The sequence below is a fragment of the Colias croceus genome, chromosome 26 (genome assembly GCF_905220415.1).
Source record: "Colias croceus chromosome 26, ilColCroc2.1".
In the NCBI taxonomy this organism is placed as follows: Eukaryota; Metazoa; Arthropoda; class Insecta; order Lepidoptera; family Pieridae; genus Colias; species Colias croceus.
Window position 1 is genome coordinate 4,795,986 of NC_059562.1, and position 22,034 is coordinate 4,818,019.

At 33.5% G+C, this 22,034-nt stretch overlaps 1 protein-coding gene and 1 long non-coding RNA gene across 7 annotated transcripts; one reads left to right on the forward strand and one right to left on the reverse strand.

The window, feature by feature from the left end:
* The first annotated feature begins 4,969 nt into the window (after positions 1 to 4,969).
* Positions 4,970 to 12,505, forward strand: LOC123703538. Its single transcript, XR_006753012.1, has 3 exons — positions 4,970 to 5,252; positions 10,167 to 10,171; positions 12,463 to 12,505. It is a non-coding gene; the product is annotated as an uncharacterized LOC123703538 (long non-coding RNA).
* Positions 7,062 to 21,481, reverse strand: LOC123703537 (pyrroline-5-carboxylate reductase). Of its 6 annotated transcripts, XM_045651589.1 has the most exons (8): positions 21,436 to 21,481; positions 14,416 to 14,499; positions 13,769 to 13,839; positions 11,003 to 11,185; positions 10,280 to 10,492; positions 9,087 to 9,181; positions 8,145 to 8,251; positions 7,062 to 7,199 (listed from the first exon to the last, which is right to left on the reverse strand). In XM_045651589.1, exons 1-8 carry the CDS (start codon positions 21,461 to 21,463, stop codon positions 7,120 to 7,122), a joined length of 861 nt encoding a protein of 286 aa, XP_045507545.1. In that variant the 5' UTR covers positions 21,464 to 21,481; the 3' UTR covers positions 7,062 to 7,119. The 6 variants fall into 6 exon arrangements, with proteins under 6 accessions (XP_045507545.1, XP_045507544.1, XP_045507547.1 ...); XM_045651588.1 differs by lacking the exon at positions 8,145 to 8,251 and having other exon boundaries at positions 8,980 to 9,181; positions 21,436 to 21,480; XM_045651591.1 differs by lacking the exons at positions 8,145 to 8,251; positions 21,436 to 21,481 and adding an exon at positions 21,328 to 21,380 and having other exon boundaries at positions 8,980 to 9,181.
* Between the last annotated feature and the right edge of the window lie 553 nt (positions 21,482 to 22,034).

Below are 22,034 nucleotides of genomic sequence, written 5' to 3' on the forward strand. Positions count from 1 at the left end.
CTGGGAAAGTATGTTATAAAAAGTAGTAACTTTTTATTAAAAAAGGTAAGTTTTTGTTTAATTGTAGCAAATAATTGTGTTTTTCACACAATCTGTTGGTTGCCTGGAAGAGATTACTTGTTAGTAATAAGGCCGCCTTCTGTGTTGTTTGTACTATAGTTTATAAAGTTCTATTATAGGTACCTACTTTTGTTATTTTGGCAGCACAATAAAGTGTTTAAAATAAGTAATATTTATATTTTTTGGTTTTTATGGCATTCAAATGCTTTATAAATATAAATTTATAAAGAATAGAAAAAAAAAATATTCTTTATAAATTTATATAAGTAATATTTATTTTACTAGCTATTAGCTACGAAATTACTAGACCGGCTCTCGAAAAGTCGGGAAATAGTAGATATAGTATAAAGCTACATTATTTATGAATAGCAGACACTTTTAAATAATATCATGTACCTACCGAATAACTAGAAGTTTAAATAAGCCAAAACATAATTAATTTCGGATCATCGATTGGGCGATAAAATACAACAAGAAGACATAAGGTTAAACTTATAAGTTGTAACACTCCTATATACTTTCGAGGAACATTTAAAAATCAATTCTATTTAACCATATCAATTCTGAAATCTGCAAGTACTACTTTTTTTCCTTTTCGTCCTTAAATTTAAGTTACAGAAACCAGCCGTAAGTTATTTTCACGAATACATCCTTGTTCAAAAGGCAAAACGATTTTTTCTCAAATCGATCTCACACATTAACGAAATCAAAATATTATTATTTAGGATACCATTATCATAATTATGTTACTTACTTAGTTCTATAATCTATAATTCTATAACAAGGTTTGTTTATATAGGTACGTGTATTTTTAGACTTCAAATAATTATAGACCATGAAAGAATAGTAGGTAGAGTCAGGTAGGTCATGCGACAAATTGCCTAGACTTGAAACGAATTACGTAAGAATAGGCTGGATCAATACTAATGCAATTAGAGTACTTATGTTTTATTACCAATAAACTTGGGAATGGCAATAATACATTGGATATTGAAGTAATGAACGGGAAAGTTCTGTTTTTTATACATAGTAGTGATGTCTTTCGCAATTTAAGAGATATCAAAACTGTGCTTGTAATAAAACAAAATATTCCGACATCTGTTGAATATGGTGAACGAACAAATGAATAGTTAAATTGCACTGAATCCAGAAATATAGGTATAAAGAAACAACATAATATATTTCGACGTGAAAAACATCGTTCCGGCGCGTGCTACAAGACATGATATAATTATGGAATAATAAATTGTTTAATACATCAGTTAGTTTTCAAACAAGTGACATAAAATATGTAGATTATATTATAATTATTAAATAATATATTTTCCTAACTAGCCCTCTTTACTGTATAATTTTTTTGGCAATCATTTTAAATGGCCTGATGAAAGTAATCTGTATCTACTTTCTGATACAGATTACTTTCATCAATATAATCTACATATTTTATGTCACTAGCATACATATAGAGGGTAATATAATTTACAAGTATAAGGTATCAACAAGTAGGTAAATTTTAACTTAATTTTAAATGACTTGTATTTAAGTAGCTGTCCATAAGTATTTACTATTTAGTAGTTAGTAGTCAGCTCTTTAGTAAAGTCAGGATGGACGACCAACATAGCAAAAAAGTCGTAAATTCTGTGCTTAAAATTGTTATTAATGATGAATGAATGAATGCCCTAACTCTATCAATAAATACCTACTAAGTTAAAGAAACAGTATTGCCGATTGTTGAGATGGCAACTTTATAACATCTAAAAATACATGAATCGAAAAATCATTTCTCTTGACACGCTTGGCGTTTGTAGGTATTATCCTTATCACGCAGCCTAAATCTTTAAGATATAATCTATTAATCTAATATATTATGAGGTCTAGACAGGCTGGTTCAGAAGCTTTAAATATCAACATGGTTTTTGTATTATATTATTAAATGATATTTATTGAAAAAGTTTATTTAGTATGTATTTTACATAAAAAAAAAAAATTATGTAATTACATTATAATTTTCAAAAAAGGCTCCTACCAAATGTATTTAACATTATTAAAATTATTTATTGCCTATTATCACACCTCACCAGTATTTATATTATGCTTTAGTAAATACCTAATACTACAGAATCGAACAAACAAAGAACAAGTAAGTTACAACAAAAAAACTACAGGAAGCTGTGAATCCAGATTTTTCTTAAAGCTTCTACAGTATTGTAGAGAAAGAGCGATTTTTTTCTAATCGCTCTTTCTCTACATACCTATAAACAAGTGATTTTTACATCAGCCAGACAAAAACAATCAAATACCTATGTAAAACCAATGATATTATATATAGAAACAAGAGGTAGATACGTTACCAACGCACCAAAACGTAAACCGTGAATTGGTCCTAATTGGGACCAGTGGAATCAGTCAGATTGTGACTTGTGACAGCGAACGTACATGCTGATATAAACGTTAAAATTATCAATAAAGCGTGTCCCAGACAGACGCGGCCTGCGGTGGCGGTGGCGGTGGCGGTCAGTTGGATGACTTGAAAGTTCTAGGAACGACATAGACAGACGCGGCCTGGACGCGGTCACAGCGCGGCTTACCGCGGCCGCAAGCCCCGCCCTGTCCGCCACCGCTTCTGTGTGAATGAGCGCGCGGACATGAGGCGGTCATTACGCGATCAGTTGTAAATTTTTGCAACAGGCCGCGTGTACCGCGTGAAATTATGCCTATAAACACTGAGTTGTTTATTCAAACAGTGCAAAATTACCCAGTTTTGTATGATACATCACATAAAGACTAAAAAAACAAAAGAATTAAAGACAAAATATGGGCAATAAAAGCAATAAAACTTCGTACGATTGGCCATTACTAACGTCCACTTGCAGGTGAGACTCGAGAGCTAATGTGCCGCTGTAGGTTAGAATGACCGCCACCGCGGCCGCGGCAGTATATTGTTATCACGGTCAAGCAAGAAGGCAACAGCAGATCGCCACCGCAGGCCGCGTCTGTCTGGGACAGGCTTAATGCCTTCTTGTGTGTTCAGAAAGTGCACAAATTACGATAGTAAAATAAAGCCTGTCCCAGATAGACGCGGCCTGCGGTGGCGATCTGCTGTTGCCTTCTTGCTTGACCGTGATAACAATATACTGCCGCGGCCGCGGTGGCGGTCATTCTAACCTACAGCGGCACATTAGCTCTCGAGAATCGAGAGCTAATGTAATGGCCAATCGTACGAAGTTTTATTGCTTTTATTGCCCATATTTTGTTTTTAATTCTGTTGTTTTTTTAGTATTTATTTATTTGGTCAACCAACATTTGTTTACAATGATTCTTTAATATAATTATTATATAACATATAGTTCTTGCGATAAAGTAACAAATAATTAGAGGTTAACACAGCATGCGCCAATTATACAGAGCTATTTCTTAAGAGTATGTAAGAGTAGTAAGTCTTTATGTGATGTATCATACAAAACTGGGTAATTTTGCACTGTTTGAATAAACAACTCAGTGTTTATAGGCATAATTTCACGCGGTACACGCGGCCTGTTGCAAAAATTTATAACTGATCGCGTAATGACCGCCTCATGTCCGCGCGCTCATTCACACAGAAGCGGTGGCGGAGAGGGCGGGGCTTGCGGCCGCGGTAAGCCGCGCTGTGACCGCGTCCAGGCCGCGTCTGTCTATGTCGTTCCTAGAACTTTCAAGTCATCCAACTTACCGCCACCGCCACCGCCACCGCAGGCCGCGTCTGTCTGGGACACGCTTAAAGAAAGATAGAGGAATATCATATCACAGGTAAATGTATTAAAATATTATAATTTTAGAGCAAAAATAACAATTTGCAATTATTAATGAATGACACTTGCTTGACACTTGTATTGAAATAATGAAAGGGATAAAACATTGCTTCAATCACTAGTGTGACAAAGCTAGCGCACACTGTGTTCAAAGATTATCATGTAGATACGATTATTGAAAATAGAACGGCTATTTTATTAATTTCGATTTGGGTAAATACTTGATTATTTTTATATTTAAATCCACACAGTGCATGTAATTAACAAATATATCTATTTATTATATACAATGAAATCGTGATGGCAAAAATGTTTGTTTGCAAAAATGATGTTGAATATACGTATACATTAAAGAAAAGATTATCGCTACTGACGAAAAATGCTATTTGCTTTTCTGTAAATAGCTATTGAACATACATTTTATTTGTGTTTTAGATAAAAAAGGCTTATACTTCATCCTTTCTTTTATTTCATACTTTTTTTCATCTAGGCACCACTATTATTATATCCTACAAGTTGGAGTGATGACCTTGTACGGGTTCCGGGAACTGCCTTGAAACGAATAGCGTAAGATCGGTCCGTATGGAGTTCTATAAGGAGGACTATGCTCAGCAGTGGGTGTTTATCGGGTGAAATGATGATGACCGAAAACGAACACCACAGCTAGTAATAAATGCTTAATACAGTTATATCTCCAAAAAAGTTTTTTTCATTTTAATACAACTTCATAATAAGGGCGCGTTTATATGACATGGAATGTTACCGCGCGCCGAAAGTACGGTGACCGCGCGGCGGCCGCGCGCTCAGCCACGTCACTGCGAACCCGGACCATTTCCAGTTGAACGTAAAGTTGAAATTAATTTGAGTAACTAACTGCGCGGTGGCCGCGCGGCCTCCACGCGATTGAGCGCGCAGTTAGTTACTCAAAATTAATTTCAACTTTACGTCCTTGTTAATAAAACATAAATTTGCTATAACTGAACAGCCACCGCGCGGTCGCCGCGCGGCGGCCGCGCGGTGACCGCGCTCGTCGTCTAACTGCAGCCTAATGATTAAATAGTAAATGAAATTGTCACATTTGTTTACGTGTGCAGGAAACGTAACATCTATAACGTTGAACCTTCTGTGTCGTTAGTCTATGCCAATTGCCATGGCAACTATTTGTTTATTTATATTTAATTGGTGAATTCTTGTGACTTTTGCTTACACCTGCGCGGAAGTGACAAACTATCTTTGTCTTTTTTGTTTATATCATTTTATTAGAGCCATCTCTCTTATACAGTCTGTCAATGTAATAAATTAAGTAAAATGAAACTTGTATTTGTGTGTGCCTGACACTGCATAGGAAGCATTTTTTTTGGATATCTTGTGAGTATATAACGTATCTATACATAAAATATCATTGTGTAAAACAGCAGAAAGAAATGTGACATATGTAATAGTCCTGTCGCAAGAAAGAGATAGCCTATTTCTATCTCTGTCTGTATGAACTTGTCACTTGACCTATTTTTCAGTTATCCCACTTTTGCGGTTTATGGGCTTCAAAATTATAATTAAATTTTTTGTGAATTATGTTCAATGCCTGGAAAAATTTTATTATGGAATTGAGTAAATTTATAATATATTTTTTAACTTTTGTGAACATTACGAAATATTTTTGGTTACAAATTCGATTTACTTTTCACATAATCTGATGCCTATTTATCTGTATAGGTACTGCATTACGCTCGTGGATTCACCCGCTTAACCTCAAACTGACAAAATTATTAACTAAAACCTTCCCCCGGGAATCACTCTATGTATATAAGAAAAGCGTATCAAAACCCATTACGTAGTTTTAGTCATATATAGGGACAGACAGACAGAGAGTGGAAACTGAAAAGCTAACTTTGTTTTATACTATGTAATGATATAACTATGTCGTTTCCATGCTAAACCTAATTAGCTATAGAATTGCTGTAGAGATTATAATTAGGTTACCTAATCCCTAACCGGTACAGGCTTCATTTCTATTATACTTTTATTATACACGTAAATTTCGATCAATGTATAGTCCATTGAAATGTTACATTTTTAGGCCTAACCTTGTGTTTTTTAGAGGACGCAATTTTATTTTTTGGGTGTGTAGGGGGGGGTCAGTGTGAAGCTAAAACCAAGTTTGTGGGGTCGCCACCCCTGACAAATCAAAAACCATATCAACCGATCTTTTCAAGATGGCGGCCGTGGTACAAAAGTAGCGACCCCACAAACTTGGTGATAGCTTCACACTGACCCCCACTACACATCAAAAAAATAAAATTGCGTCCACTCAAAAACGCAACCCCAAATGTAACTTTTTAATGGACTAGTATTATTAGTAGTATATATTTTTAATGGATTAGGTTCGATTGAAAGCTTTTAAAGAGATACAGCAGGATACTGTCTTTTGATGTTTTAAGCGAGGATTTTTAGTAATGCTAAATATCTAGGTATTATTTTCTCTTCCTATAAAATTGGTATTAACTTTTCATCATGTTTTATGTAAATAAGTATTTAGCTCAAACGGTGCATTCGTTGACCCAAAGACCCGTATTACAAGGCTTCTTTAAGCCCTAGAAAGAAACATAGCCTGCGTAGTCTTTGACCAGATAATAGTCATCAACAGGAAGGGTTTAACGGGAAAGTTAGACGTTTTTCCACAAAAAAATAGTTGAATGTGTGGTATTATGGTTTTTTACTTGATGCTTGAAATTATATAAAGCTTCGGATTGATGGTAATTATGTAAATAACTTGCAAAATACTCGTTTTATTTTTAAAAAAGTTATTATTGTCATTTTACTCATTAGGTAAAGGGCTTTCGATATCAGTTTTAAAGTTAATTGATATCTGCAATAGTTACGGAATAATTGCCCGTGCACACAACGATTACACCCTGTATACTTGAAAATATTATTATTCCCGCGTAATATTGCTTCACTGGTAAAAAACCGAGAAACAAACTTGAGCTTTATAATGCTAAAAGTATAGGAATAAATTTTTACAAGAACTAAAAGTAAAATTAAAACAAGGTTTGCATGAGAACTGTTTATCTGTTTATTTACGTGTATGTTTAAAATTATCTCTTTATCATAATATATTATGGGTCTTAATAATAATTTACTTATATTTTTCTGTTCATACGCGTACGAAACTTTACATTGAAAGTGAAAGGGTAAAAATAAAACGAAATTGAGTAACGGAAAATAAAATTTATTTCTCTTAACAATATTTGTGCTTTCATTAACAATAATCTTATTTGTTTAAAGTTTCGTTAACAACTTTGCATCTGTTCGCAGCCGCCATTACTGCTCCGATGATTGCTGATCGGAAACCTGTAAATAAAAAGAAAAATTAAATTAATATCTATACTAATATTATAAAGAGGAAAGGTTTGTATGTATGTATGTATGTATGTATGTATGTATGTATGTATGTATGTATGTATGTATGTATGTATGTATGTATGTATGTATGTATGTATGTATGCATGTATGTATGGTTTTAACGCATAAACTACTTAACCGATCATAATGAAATTTAGCACACATAGGTAACTTGGATTAACACATAGAATAGGTTTTATCCCGGAAATCCCACGGGAACGGGTACTATGCGGGTTTTCCTTTGAAAACGCTGGCGGAGACGCGGGCGAGCTAGTTATTGATATTGAATAAGCTTTCGCTTTATAAGCTTCATTTAATAATGTCGATACAATATCTCGTTTATAATTTTTCTAAATTAGTACTATACTAAATCGTTCACCTATCTATGACTATCACTTCTATATATTTTACTTCGGCATAAGTATTACGTCAGGATGCGCTTTTATTATATTTTGCATTCATATGTAATTTACATGCATTTTAAAATTTGGTAGGAATACGGTGTTCGAGCTTTTGCCTCACTGAAACACATTCCACTAGATAGTTCTCACCTCAATGTTTAAATATATATTATTCCCTTCACACATAAAACCGAATAAAAAGGGCACAGCTATTGAAAATCGAGAAATTTGATTTTGAAAGGTCACCACAGTAAGGCGAAGGATGCGAGTTCGAATACGGCATCGTGATCAATGTTTTGAGCGGGTACTATACTTTTCAAATACTCTATTATAATTTATTACAATCTGCATTTAATGCTTTAAAGCTAAAAATAACGAAAAAATCAAATAATTCTCTATTTATTTATGTTAAACAGGCAATCGAGCTGATAGTTCACTAAAACTGATGAAATAAAACTGGTAAACTAAAATATTTTTTTCTAATAAAACTCACCCTTCTGTTCCAGATGATACGTGCCCTCTGCCGTGGACCCTCCAGGGGAAGTAACATTATCCTTCATAGGAGCTGGATGCCCTCCATCCTTCAGCATGGCAGCTGACCCCAGGGAGCTGATGATTGACCTAAAGTAAACAAAAATAACACTTTCCCACAAAACTCACCATTCTGTTCCAGATGATACGTGCCCTCTGCTGTTGACCCTCCCGGGGAAGTAACATTATCCTTCATAGGCGCTGGATGCCCTCCATCCTTCAGCATGGCAGCTGACCCCAGAGAGCTGATGATTGACCTAAAGTAAAGAAAAATAACACTCTCCCACAAAACTCACCATTCTGTTCCAGATGATACGTGCCCTCTGCTGTTGACCCTCCCGGGGAAGTAACATTATCCTTCATAGGCGCTGGATGCCCTCCATCCTTCAGCATGGCAGCTGACCCCAGAGAGCTGATGATTGACCTAAAGTAAACAAAAATAACACTCTCCCACAAAACTCACCATTCTGTTCCAGATGATACGTGCCCTCTGCTGTTGACCCTCCCGGGGAAGTAACATTATCCTTCATAGGCGCTGGATGCCCTCCATCTTTCAGCATGGCAGCTGACCCCAGAGAGCTGATGATTGACCTAAAGTAAACAAAAATAACACTCTCCCACAAAACTCACCATTCTGTTCCAGATGATACGTGCCCTCTGCTGTTGACCCTCCCGGGGAAGTAACATTATCCTTCATAGGCGCTGGATGCCCTCCATCCTTCAGCATGGCAGCTGACCCCAGGGAGCTGATGATTGACCTAAAGTAAACAAAAATAACACTTTCCCACAAAACTCACCATTCTGTTCCAGATGATACGTGCCCTCTGCTGTTGACCCTCCCGGGGAAGTAACATTGTCCTTCATAGGCGCTGGATGCCCTCCATCCTTCAGCATGGCAGCTGACCCCAGGGTGGTCTGTGTCGCCAGACGCAGGGCCAGGTCGCGGGGCAGCCCGCAGCGGACACCGCCGTCCGCTAGAGACTCTATTAGCATGTAGATCTGAAATGATTTCAAATTATAAACTATGTTTCCTAATAGTAATGAATATTGCTATAAAATAACTAGCTGTCCCGGCAAACGTTGTTCTGCCTTACTCTTCATCATTTAGGGGTATGAAAAATAGATGTTAGCCGATTCTCAGACCTACCCGATATGCACACAAAATTTCATGAGAATCGGTCCAGCCGTTTTGGAGGAGTATGGTAACTAACATTGTGACAGGGGAATTTTATATATATGTAAGATTATAGCTATGTACCTAATTAAGTTTCTATGAAGAAGCAATGCAATTTGCAGCGGTGGCAGGTGTAGAATGGTACAACGATTGACTTAATATCTTCTAATGTTTCTTAGAAATTGCAATGCGAGCTTTTGATTATATGTACCTAATTAAAGAGCGCTACATTGATAATTTTAAATTATGGGTTTATTATAAAACTTACAATTATTGTAATCGTTTTAGTACAAAGTATTTCTTACAGTATTTCTTTTATAAATATATATTTATGCTCCACCCTTCACCTTTCCTCTAATTTAATTTCTCTTCATACGTCCGGTTGTCTGGAAGAAATCGCTGCATAGCGGTAAGACCGCCAATTGTTGTAATGTATCCTTAGATTAAGTCTTATTGTAATGATTCTAAGAGCAATAAAGTATTAATAAATAAATAAATAAATAAAGTACGTACGAAGTACCTAAGTAGCCAACCTTCTCTTTCACGAAAAAAACTACTGGATTTGGATGAAACTACAGTGACGTGCTCTATACATGAATAACACATGAGCTATAGAAAAGGCACAGCTACTAGCCATAAATAATCTTATCCTACTAATATCCTATCCTATCCTACTAGTCCTTTCCTACTATCCTATCCTACTAATATTATAAATGCGAAAGTTTGTGAGGATGGATGTGTATGTGTGTGTTACTCTTTCACGCAAATACTACTGAACCGTTTACAATGAAATTTTGCATACATATAGAGGGTAAGTTGGATTAACACATAGGTTTTATCCCGGAAATCCCACGGGAACGGGAACTATGGGGGATTTTCTTTGAAAACGCGGTCGAAGCCGCGGGCGGAAAGCTAGTACTTACATAAGCTGGTCCACTTCCACTCAAAGCAGTCACAGCATCCATCTGGTACTCCGGTACCTCATCACAAGTGCCCACAGCCTTGAACAGCTCTGTAGTGACCTTGGCATCATCAGCTGTAGCCCTGGAACCCCTGCTGAATGCAGCAGCACCTTGTTTAACTAGTGCTGGAGTGTTGGGCATCACTCTGATCACACGAGCTTCGGGGGGAAGGACCTGGAAATATAATGATCATTATTATACTATACTAGCTTTGTGTACGCGGCTTCACCCGCTTTGTAACTTAACAAATGATATAGGTACTAGACAAGAACCACACTATCCATTTCAAAAAACTTCATCTATGCTCGACTTCTTGATTTTAAAATCGCATCTTGTTTCAAAAGGGCTAGCGAAATAAATTGCTCTGGATATTTTCTTAAATCTTTATATTTTTTATAAAAAGAAACAGTCACTAAATTAACGCAATATTTGTGATTTTTTCTTTATTGTTTCCTTTGTCTGCTAGGTACGTCTTAGCTTAGTATAGCAAAGCAAGCAAAACACATAAGCAACACCTTCTAGTATTCAAATATTTTAACGAAGTGTGTGTGTCTCGGGCGGCTTCGCAATTTACAGTTTTTGAGAAATAATGGTTTTTGGATTTCTTAATTATAATACAAGTATCTTCATAACTATAATATATTACAGATAATTTTAATTTAACCTTAGTTTTTTCATCCTCACCTTTTCAATACTAGCTATCGATACGCCCATAGCAACTGATATGAACAGCTTATTCTTCGATGCCTGCAGATCCCTGATCTCCTTCAGCGCTGGACCAACGACATCTGGCTTCACGGACACTATGACCACTTCGGATCGCTCCACAACTGGTTTGTTCTCGAAGAGGGCTGTTGCTCCTAGACCCTGGATAATTGGAGTTGGTAATTAGAATGTGATTACGAATTAGAATTTAGTTTTTAATGATTGTAAGTTGGAATGAAAAATGTATTTCGACTGATTTATTTTGACTGACCGGTTTGGTTGGTTCCCTGCCTTCCAAGCCAGAGGTCGTGGGTTCGATTCCCACACGGTGCAAATATTGTGTGTGATGAACATAGATGTTTGCTCTGTGTCTGGGTGTTAATTATCTATTTATGCATTTATTTAAAATTATATATGTATGTTTATCAGCCATCTGGTTTCCATAACACAAGCGAAAGCTGAGTATGGGATCAGATCGTGCCGAGTGTGGAAATTGTCCTGAAATATTTATGAAATTTATAGAAATTAATATAGGTGTAAGGTAATATATGTTTCAATATTATATATTGCAGTTAGAGTAATAGGTAAGCTATAGCTATGTTTCTTGTATTGTTATAAATTGTACTGTTTTTTACTGAAACAAGAATTTATAAATTGACTAGCTGTCCCGGTAAGCTTTCTGTTCTGTGTTTCTCTTAAATCACGAAGTATGAAAAATAGATGTCCAATGCAAAAATCTCATGGGAATCGGTCAAGCCGTTTCGGAGGAGTTTAACTTCAACGACACGCGAACGTTATATATACAATATTACATAGGTAATTAGTTTAGCTGTAGTAATAACTAGAGTAATTTAATTATTTTTTATTTATTTAAATTTTACAAGAAAATATAATATTAATAAAGTTGTATAATTTACAATAAAATTGCATAATTTACATGTCTACGTTAGTCCTGTTTCTGACTGAGCTACGGTGACCTTTGTTTCCACGTTTCAAGGTTCACACCGAGTTCAATCAATACAGCCAGCCAGCTTTAATATTTGCGGTCTTTACAGTTTCTCTACTTCCTTTTCAAATAGATTATAAGAAAAAACGTTGTGTGGTTTTATGAAACCACGGTAAAAGTGAAACTTACGATAATTATCGTATTTGTACGACAATTATCGTACGTCACGCGACATGCGCTACACAGACCAAAAAGTTTGAGACGATGTAATAAAAGTTTCACTTTAATAAATTTAAACTAAAATAAATGACTTAGTTAACTACTTAATTTTATTTAGGGCTGATTTTATAATCCTTGGTTAAAACTTATTCATCGAATAACGTTATAATTAATAATTAGACTACCATTTCAAAAATACGTTTAAATATTCTAATTGTGCGTAAGTATATGACCGTTTACAGTCGATATTTTAAAATGTTCATGTAGACTGTAGTACTTTATTGGACGGATACATTTTAACCAAGGATTGAAAAATCAGCCCTTATTGAAATAAAATCAGTTTTATTTTCAGTATTTTTTACCTATATTACCTATAATTATGGGTAGGTAGATCTGTAATTTGTGAAGAAATTCGTAGATACATTTAGCGCCAATTACTAATACTAATATTATAAAACTAAATAGGTAGGTATGTAGTTTGTTTGAAGGCGCTAATCTCAGGAACAACTGGTCTGATTTGAAAAATTATTTTGTTGTTAGATAGCCCGTTTATCGAGAAAGGCTACTTATATATTATCATCATGCTCAGCGTTCTAACAGACGAACGGCAAGTTGCGAAAGGCAGAGGCTACTTCAGTCGTCACCACATGTCTAGATCAGTCATCGGCGCGTCGGCGGCAGCAGTCAATCGACAGCTGCCGTCGACAGGCCAAAACGAATGCCGTCAAACGTCAAATGCTTGCAGTTTGCCTTCAACACAAACTGCAAGCGTCGCCACTTGTCAACGGCAGCCGTCGACGTATTTACTGCTGCCGCCGCCGCGTCGACCACTGACGTCGACTAGTGTCGACGGCTGAAGTAGCCTCTGCCGTTCACAATAATTTTCTGTTCTTCTGTAAGAACTCTTAGTGCAACAGGAGCGGAGCAATGCTGGTAAAACCGCGGGGCACAGCTAGTTTATTATAAAAATGTCATTTTCGCAACAATAATGTTCGCATAAAGTCTAAGTTACTTCGATATGAAGATATTTATTATTTATACAACAATCACGAATGTAAATAATACATTATCTAAACACGCTAGAATATCAAATGCGAGAGCACACAAAGTCAAGGATTTGTGACGCAAAATGATATCTCTGTATCAATAATTGTTTATATTTATACTAGCTTATATATTGTTTATATTTATACTGTATCAATAATTGTTTATATTTATATAGCTGGGCTCCGCGGTTTCACCCGCGTGGCTCCGCTCCTGTTGGTCTTAGCGTGATGATATATTATAGCCTTCCTCGATGAACGGGCTATCTAAAGGCTATCTAACACCGAAATAATTTTTCAAATCGGACCAGTAGTTTCTGAATCAGCGCGTTCAAACAAACAAACAAACAAACTCTTCAGAATTGTGAATTCCGATTTTCGCTACTAACAACAAGGAATAAAATATACTGGTTGTTCTACCTTCTATTGATAAAATAATTAACGAAATACACATAAGTAAGTGATTTATATTTTTTTTTGTATTTGAAATAAATCGTAACAATACAGAGATATTTATACCTATTTCAATAACAATACCTTAAAAGCCTCAGCACTGGCCAAATCCGCGGGATGTACGCTAGCTGTGATTTCATCTGGTTTTGCTAATCCTGGAATTACAAACGGGGGAATAATAATTATTTGATAACTGCAAATTGTCGTATTTAATACAACGCCATCTAGTATCATTCAAGAAGAACTTCGCAACTTATTTTGTTCAAATCTAGATACAAGAAGACAAACATGAAACAATACAGTTGTTATTGATTGTGAAACAGTTAAAAATATTATAATAAACTATTAAAATCCTCAATGAATTAAATTAAATTAATTACCTTCGTGTAACTTGACTATTTTCAAAATAGGTAGGTAACTACTATGCATTCTTGGAAATAATAAAATTAAAAATCTTTGTACCTATTTGAAAATTTGTAAAATTAGATTTGTGTAGACACATAGGTACTTTGTTTTAATTTCAAAACCATACATTTTGAAAATAAAAGTTACAGCTCAATTAATCTATTTTATTTTTCACAATAAACCAGGGCCAAGGATCGTTATTTTATTTACTTAAACGATTATAAAACTGATATCAATATTTAAAATGTTTAATTCATATGAATAAAATGTAAATGAATATTATGTTTTTTTGTTAATAAAAGAGATTGTACTTTCATTCAATTTACCTGCAGATATAAATCCATTGGCCAGCGCAAACGCCAATCTGCCTCCTCCAATAAATCCGATCTTCATGGCTTCTTGTAATGATACTGAAAATTATAATTAATAACATTAATTAATTATTAATTTTACATTGTCATTTGATCACTTTACGCCCGAAAACGGTTCAATAGAGTAAAATATGCAGAGTTTTTCAAATCGAAGATTAATGTGATAAATTATTACGTTTTTGTGGATTGTTTTCTTTAATTTATTTACAAATTAAACTAATTTACATAAAAAAGTCAATAGTGGATAAAGGACTGCCAGACGAACTTCATTTTTTAATAATTGTAATTTTTATATCACTTGAGTCTTGAACAAGACATGAACCCGGAACGTTAGGTAACATAGGTCACATGACACATCACAATTTCATAGATATTTAAAATGTTGATAAAAAATTAAAAACAATGTCAATTACCGATGTTAACAATACGTTATGTTAGACACTAATTACTATTATTATGATATAATTTTGATTTAATATTTAAAAAGAAGTACATAGTTATTTTATATTCATATTTTATTTTATCTTTATCAATCTTTGATTATAAAATATATTTTTTCTTATTATAGCCTACAATTTTTTTCCCTATAAAACTACCTACATACTACTTTACAGTGTAACACAAACTTAAATTTATTTATTCTACATAAAATAATATGAAACTTACTCCAAAATAACTAAATATCTTGCACGATGCTACTCGTATAATGCTAGGTAATACATAAATACTAAAATATAAAATCTTCTTCCATTATTCCGTTATCTCATCTTTTATTACATTATTACGCGTCTTAGAAAGTAATCTTCTGTGATTATCTTGTAAATAAATCAAATATTATAATAGTAAAAAGATTTAGTATAAGATATATTTATACAAATGCAGGTACGGTCTAGTAATGGGACAAATAATTTTTATATTTCAATTGGTGGAAAATACCTTCGCAAATGCCTTCGCAAATGCCTTCGCGAATGCCTTCGCGAATGCCATCGCAAATGCCTTCGCGAATGCCTTCGCGAATGCCATCGCAAATGCCTTCGCGAATGCCTTCGCGAATGCCTTCGCGAATGCCATCGCAAATGCCTTCGCGAATACCATCGCGAATGCCTTCGCGAATGCCTTCGCGAGTGCCTTCGCGAATGCCTTCGTGAATGCCTTCGCAAATGCCTTCGCAAATGCCTTCGCGAGTGCCTTCGCGAATGCCTTCGGAAATGCCGGCGGTACAGCCGCCGGCATTTGAAGACCTGGATATAACTTTGGGTACATACTTTGTACATACAGTTGCTAGTTACATATTATTTTTTATTGTTGCCCCACCTTGAGCCCATGGCTAGCTACGCCCATGCTTTTACGACTGAATATAACATATTGCCTATCGGTGCTATTAATTTTCTGTAACTTCACGATTAAATTCTTCCTTTTAAACTAAGTTAAAAAAGTAAACGGATAAATTATAATTGTTGTCTAAGAGTAATAATTTAAAACATTTTATTGATAAACAAACACACACAAACTGTTAAAATTGTTCGTTATATTTAGGATAAACTTTTGCCAAAATTAGTTACACTATATATTGCTTACTTATATCTAGATTTACTCGAGTCAAGTAGTAGGTAACATCGTAAGATAACAAACTAAATATGTTTCTATATTATATTTTGAGTTCAAAACGAATTTACCAGAAATTTTCATACAAAATAAGAGCACAAATTCGTCAAACAAATTGCGTAAATAATCTATAAATAATAACTTACAGTGTTTGGCACTAGTTCTGATGACGAGTGTCACAAAGTGTGCGTTCGTTTAGACTGAACACTTCAAGAGGTTATCGGCTTATCAGACAATAGTATAGTCTGTTCGATCGATCTTTTGTGTGGACTATTAATTCAATATTAGTAATTTATATTGTGTTTTTTCCAGTATGTAATATATATTATATACTTATAATCTATATTTATGAAAAGGCTGATGAGTTTGTTTGAACATGCTCATCTCTAAAACTACGCACGGGACCGCATTTAAAAATTCGTTTCATTTAGTAAATTTTATTTATTTTCTAATGATTTTGTCTCTCCTTTTATAGGTCCAGGCATGGGACCTGAATGTTTGATAAACAATTTATTATTTTCAGCCAATTTACTTTATAGATTTTTAGTTTTATTTTAATAACTAGCTTTGCCCCGCGGTTTTACCCGCATTGCTCCGCTCCTTGTCTTAGCGAGATGATATTATAATATAGTCTATAAGCCTTCCTCGATAAATGGGCTATCTAACACAGAAATAATTTTTCAAATCGGACCAGTTGTTCCTGAGATCAGCGAGTTCAAACAAACAAACAAACACTTAAGCTTTATAATATTAGTATAGATAAGGTATGCTAAAAAGAGACGCTTAGAAAACTACAAAACTACTGCTTAAATTTTTTGCCACTAATTTTTTTATTTTATAGGAAATTAATTCACATCGATCGATCTATAAACATTAATTAGTAAGGAAAGTTAGTTACACCGTCATAACTCAAAGTAATTAAAATTTGCATTTGAACATTTGTTTTATTTCTATTACATAAGTGTAGTTAATTATGTATCGCGTTTTTATCAATTAAGAGAAACTATTTATATTACACCGCCCATCGGTACAACATAATTTTGAATTATATAAATTAATCGATAAAAGTAAAATATATTATGTTTTTTAATTTATCTTAGACTACAATAAACTGATACGGACTAGGAAAATAATGAAGTCTATTCATTGGCGTAGCCATGTGGGGCGTAATCGTTTTGTTTTTCGTATGTGTGTATTATTTACCACTAAATGATTTACTTCAACTTCAACAAAAAGAAAACGAATATGGAAATGAAATAGAGTGAGAGTTAGAGTGAGAGTGAGATTGAGAGTCAGGTATATAATATAAAATATTGACAGTTTTAACTTACTAGGTACATGTAACTAACATGAGAAAGTAAAAATTAAAAAATAAATTAGTTGTTACTTAATTAGGTAATTAATTAATTATTATTAATTGCAACAGGCTTATGATGGCTGAGGTTATTTTTATAAGTTCATGATATTGAAATCAACTTATAAAAATTGTTTCATCTAAATAACATATGAGGGTATATTTTTCTAATCCCGGATCTTAGACTAATATCAATCATAGATTCATAATATTTAGAATAGTTATATTATAAATCTAATTTCAACGCCATCTACTTGCACAGAAAGTAAACGTTATATTTGTCATATATAAACAATAAATTATATTTTGTCAGGCAAGTTTAAATGTTTCAAAAAAATAACCATTTGTATATAACAAAGTTATTTGCAACTTCTATCAATTTTTTAGTAGTTCGCCTCGTAATTGAATATTTATTTTGTATGCCTAGAATGAGCGCATAGCATAGGCAACAAACAGAGCACATAATAACTAATGCCATCTAGTGGTTACGTTTAAAACAAAAAATCATTATTACAAAACTCTACGTTTAGCTACTATTATGTATTCTGTGACTCTACATGCAACTTCTTTCATGTAAAAATTGAAGTGAATCAAATGTAAGGTGGCAGTTATAGGTACCATAGACTTTATATTGAACTTTGATTGAACTAATCTAATATATAAAAATCAATGCCACTTTTCGTTGTAATTCCATAACTCGAGAACGGCTGAACCGATTTCGATAATTCTTTTTTTATTATATTCCTTGAAGTACGAGGATGGTTCTTATGTAGAGAAAACGTTAATATGTACCACGGGCGAAGCCGGGGCGGACCGCTAGTAATGAATAAGACCAAGCTTTCTATTTGCATAGAATTTGTACTCTAAATTGACTCTATCACGTTCTATTTAGTAAAATAATTCCCATTGTTGAATTAGTACTTCTGTAGATTATAATTTACAGTGCCACAAACTTAACTGACCCGGTGACGGTGTCACTGATGTCGTTTTTAGTGCCGCTAAATATAGTATTTCCCCGTATGCAAGGGTAAAAATAATGTCATTGCCAATGGTGTAAATTAACATTCAAAAATAACTTTTTATTTAAAGGAAATATTCCGTATGAAAAGTCTGTGAAAATGTGACATTTCAAAATCGCGGTACGTAGTTCCAGTTTTTGCCACCGGGTCAGTTAAGTTTGTGGCGCTGCTCCTTCGTTTTGGTATAAGGTAAAGAATAATATTCAATATATGAGTAATAAGATTTGTATATTATAACAAAGGTATCTAATTGCATCAATTTTTATTTAATTTTTCGTTCGTTCAATCCTTGTTCAATCGTTATTCGTTATGAAATAATTTTCTGTAGAGTCAGAGTAGAGTTTAAATTAATATATTTTTTTTATTGAAAAAGTACATCACTCTATTTTGGTATACTTAATGTTTATAAGTAAAATATTAATATTTAATAAATAAATGAATGAATGAATGAATTGACATTCTAAAATATAATGAAAGTTAGCTTTCCGTCCGCGGTTTCGTCAGCATTTTCAGAGAAAAACCTAAGTTAGTTCCAGTTCCTGTGGCATTTCCGGGATAAAACCTATCCTATGTGTTAATCCAAGTTACCTTCTATGTTCCAAATTTAATTGTAATCGGTTCAGTAGTATTTGCGTGCAAGAGTAACAACCATCCATACACTCATACTCACAAAATTTCGCATATATAATATTATTATATGATGGATATCAAAATAGCCTTGTAGCCAATTCACTGCATGTACCATTAATAATTTTCAATTGCCACTTGTCTCATGGCGGGCAATTATAGATGTAAAACTTTTTATTATGTTTTTTATTTTACATTTATTTTTAGGTTTATAGCATTCAAACAAAATATGCTTTGTAAGTAGGTATGTAATTTACTAAGAATTATTATAGAACTCTTTCTTTATTCAATCAACGTACAAGCTGTTTATTTTCAATTTCGTTATGGTATAACTAGCTTCCCGCCCGCGGCTTCACCCGCGTTTTCAAAGAAAAACCCGCATAGTTCCCGTTCCCGTAGGATTTCCGGGATAAAAAATGTGTTAATCCAAGTTACCTTCTATATGTGTGCTAAATTTCATTGTAATCGGTTCAGTAGTATTTGCGTGAAAGAGTAACAAACACACACATACATCCTCACAAACTTTCGCATTTATAATATTAGTAGGATTGTGTGCTAAATGGTTTTTTATTATTTAAGTACTTAGCTAGCGCGCAAGAGCAACTTTTGTCTCCTCAATTATTTTGTCTCTCCCATCAAGTTTATGGGAGAGACAAAATAATTGCGGAGACAAAAGTTGCTCTTGCAAGCGTGCAGCTAGCTCTGAATACACATTTTGATTTTTGTGTAACTTGTAAGTACTTAGACGGTATTTTATTAGCTCTACTCCTGGCGAAGCACATGGTTAAAAGTACAGATTCGTGTGACATTAACGATAAGTACCTATTTTAATAATTTTATTTAACTATTGTGCTTATACCTAATCAAAGTACGAGTTAGTAGGAACTTAAACAACATATTGATTATATGCATTATATATATTATAATATAGCTTCATAAATATACAATAACATATCGTTTACAAGGCCAACATGATCTTGCGACACTGTTTACTGTACTATAAGTACCTAATTGATTCGTGCATTTCTGTATTATTAATGTCAATAAATATAAGTAACGTATTGTGTTTCTTTGCCTATATTAACGCTTTTTGTGCATACAATCAAGACTAAGAACTAAAGATAACTTTGCAGTAGATAATGTTCAATTAAATTTGAAAATAAATCACTAAGGTTTTAAATCTTATTGTATAGGTAAATAATAGTAAGTAGATAGCTATATAAAAATGTTTGAAAATTTCAGACTTAAAGCTTAAAAATAGTTACTTATAATGTAAATAATAATGTGTACTTATAGGAAGCAATAATCTACTGACGCGATCTATTTCCACAATAAAAATCATCAAAATCGGTAGAGCTGTTTCCGAGAAAGGTAAATAACAAACACCCTGGCACTATATACTTACAAATAGATATATCAGGACATTTTACACCAAAGAAAAAGTCAGATCATCATTTCTAGTTCCATGCTGACACGACAGATCTTCGCGTAAATGATCATACCCGTGAAGTTTATACGGCCGTTAAGTTTTCGCATTTTCTTAATTTTTTTGCGTAAATTTCTTTAGTTTTTCTCTCATAAGATCCTTCTCCTGACAATAACGAACACATCGAAATAATAATTATCGGAATCGGTCCAGCCGTTCACGCGTGTTGCCGTGACCTAGGGATTCATTTTTAAATATAGAGATAGTTACGTTTTATACGATAATGACATTATTAGCGTATATCTATTACAAATACTTATAAATGGTTCGTTATCTAATCTTAACTGTCCATTAGTTAAAGAGTATGGTCAACGAACGCCATACCTGTATGTGAAAATTGCAAATCAATTTAAGTACATAGTTATGAATAAAATTATGTAATAGTTTTCTAAACATTTTGCGCAACTATGTGTTTTCCCATAACTATATTTTCCTACCTTACTTACCTTTAGGTCCTAGGTAATATGAAAAATGAGGAAGGGTAATACAAACAGTGAATACTTACATCATAAAACTGCGTCTTCCTCAGTTCAAAGTCATATCTGCATCTACGATGCATTAGATCTTTGACCTCACGTCTTATATAAATTATTTCAGATAAATTATACTGATTTTCATCAACATTAAATAATAACATGCCATTTTAATAAACTATCTATCGACATAAACCATATATTATGAAAAAGCATCTAAAAACAAAGCACATCTAAACACATCTAATCGAAATAACTTTCCACTACGATAATATTAAAGTACAGATTAAAAATCATACTCACACTTAATCATTTTGAAAAATATTCACTATCACAGATTAAATGTAAACACTATAAAAAAATTTCACTTAATCATAAATTTTTCTTCAATAATATCAATTTTTCACTTACAAATAAATATGACATAACAATAATGCATTGTTTTAGTGTATACGTGCGTAATCACAGAAACACTGGATGCGTTAACGTCCACTTTACTCCCATAAAATTAACGATGTCATATTGGTACTGTAGGCAAAACAGTCATACGCGGAAAATTAATATTCATTTAGTTATTTATGCCGTGTAATTGTGATGCTTTATCCTAGTAAATGTTTGTATGGTCATTTTAAAAATATTTACTTTGCATCGAAGCATTCGCTTTTATGACGATGAAGATGGCTTGAATTTTACTTAGCTTTTTTAGAGGAAGCGTCAGCCCTCACCATCATGATAAGGAATTTAAAATGTTATAATTAGATATGGATATGTAGATAGCTACCTACTTTTAAATTCAATTTGCCACTTAATATAAATATTATATTAACCAATAAAAAACTATTGCAATAATTTAACTAACAACGAATAATTAAAAAGTACTTTTTCCTAACGTTTTATTTTAATGTTTTTTAAAATAACGTCTGATTTGTATACTGTCTGTATGTAAATAATATGAGTCAGTAATTATAATATAATGTTATCTGGTAAATACGGTCGTCAGGATGTCGACT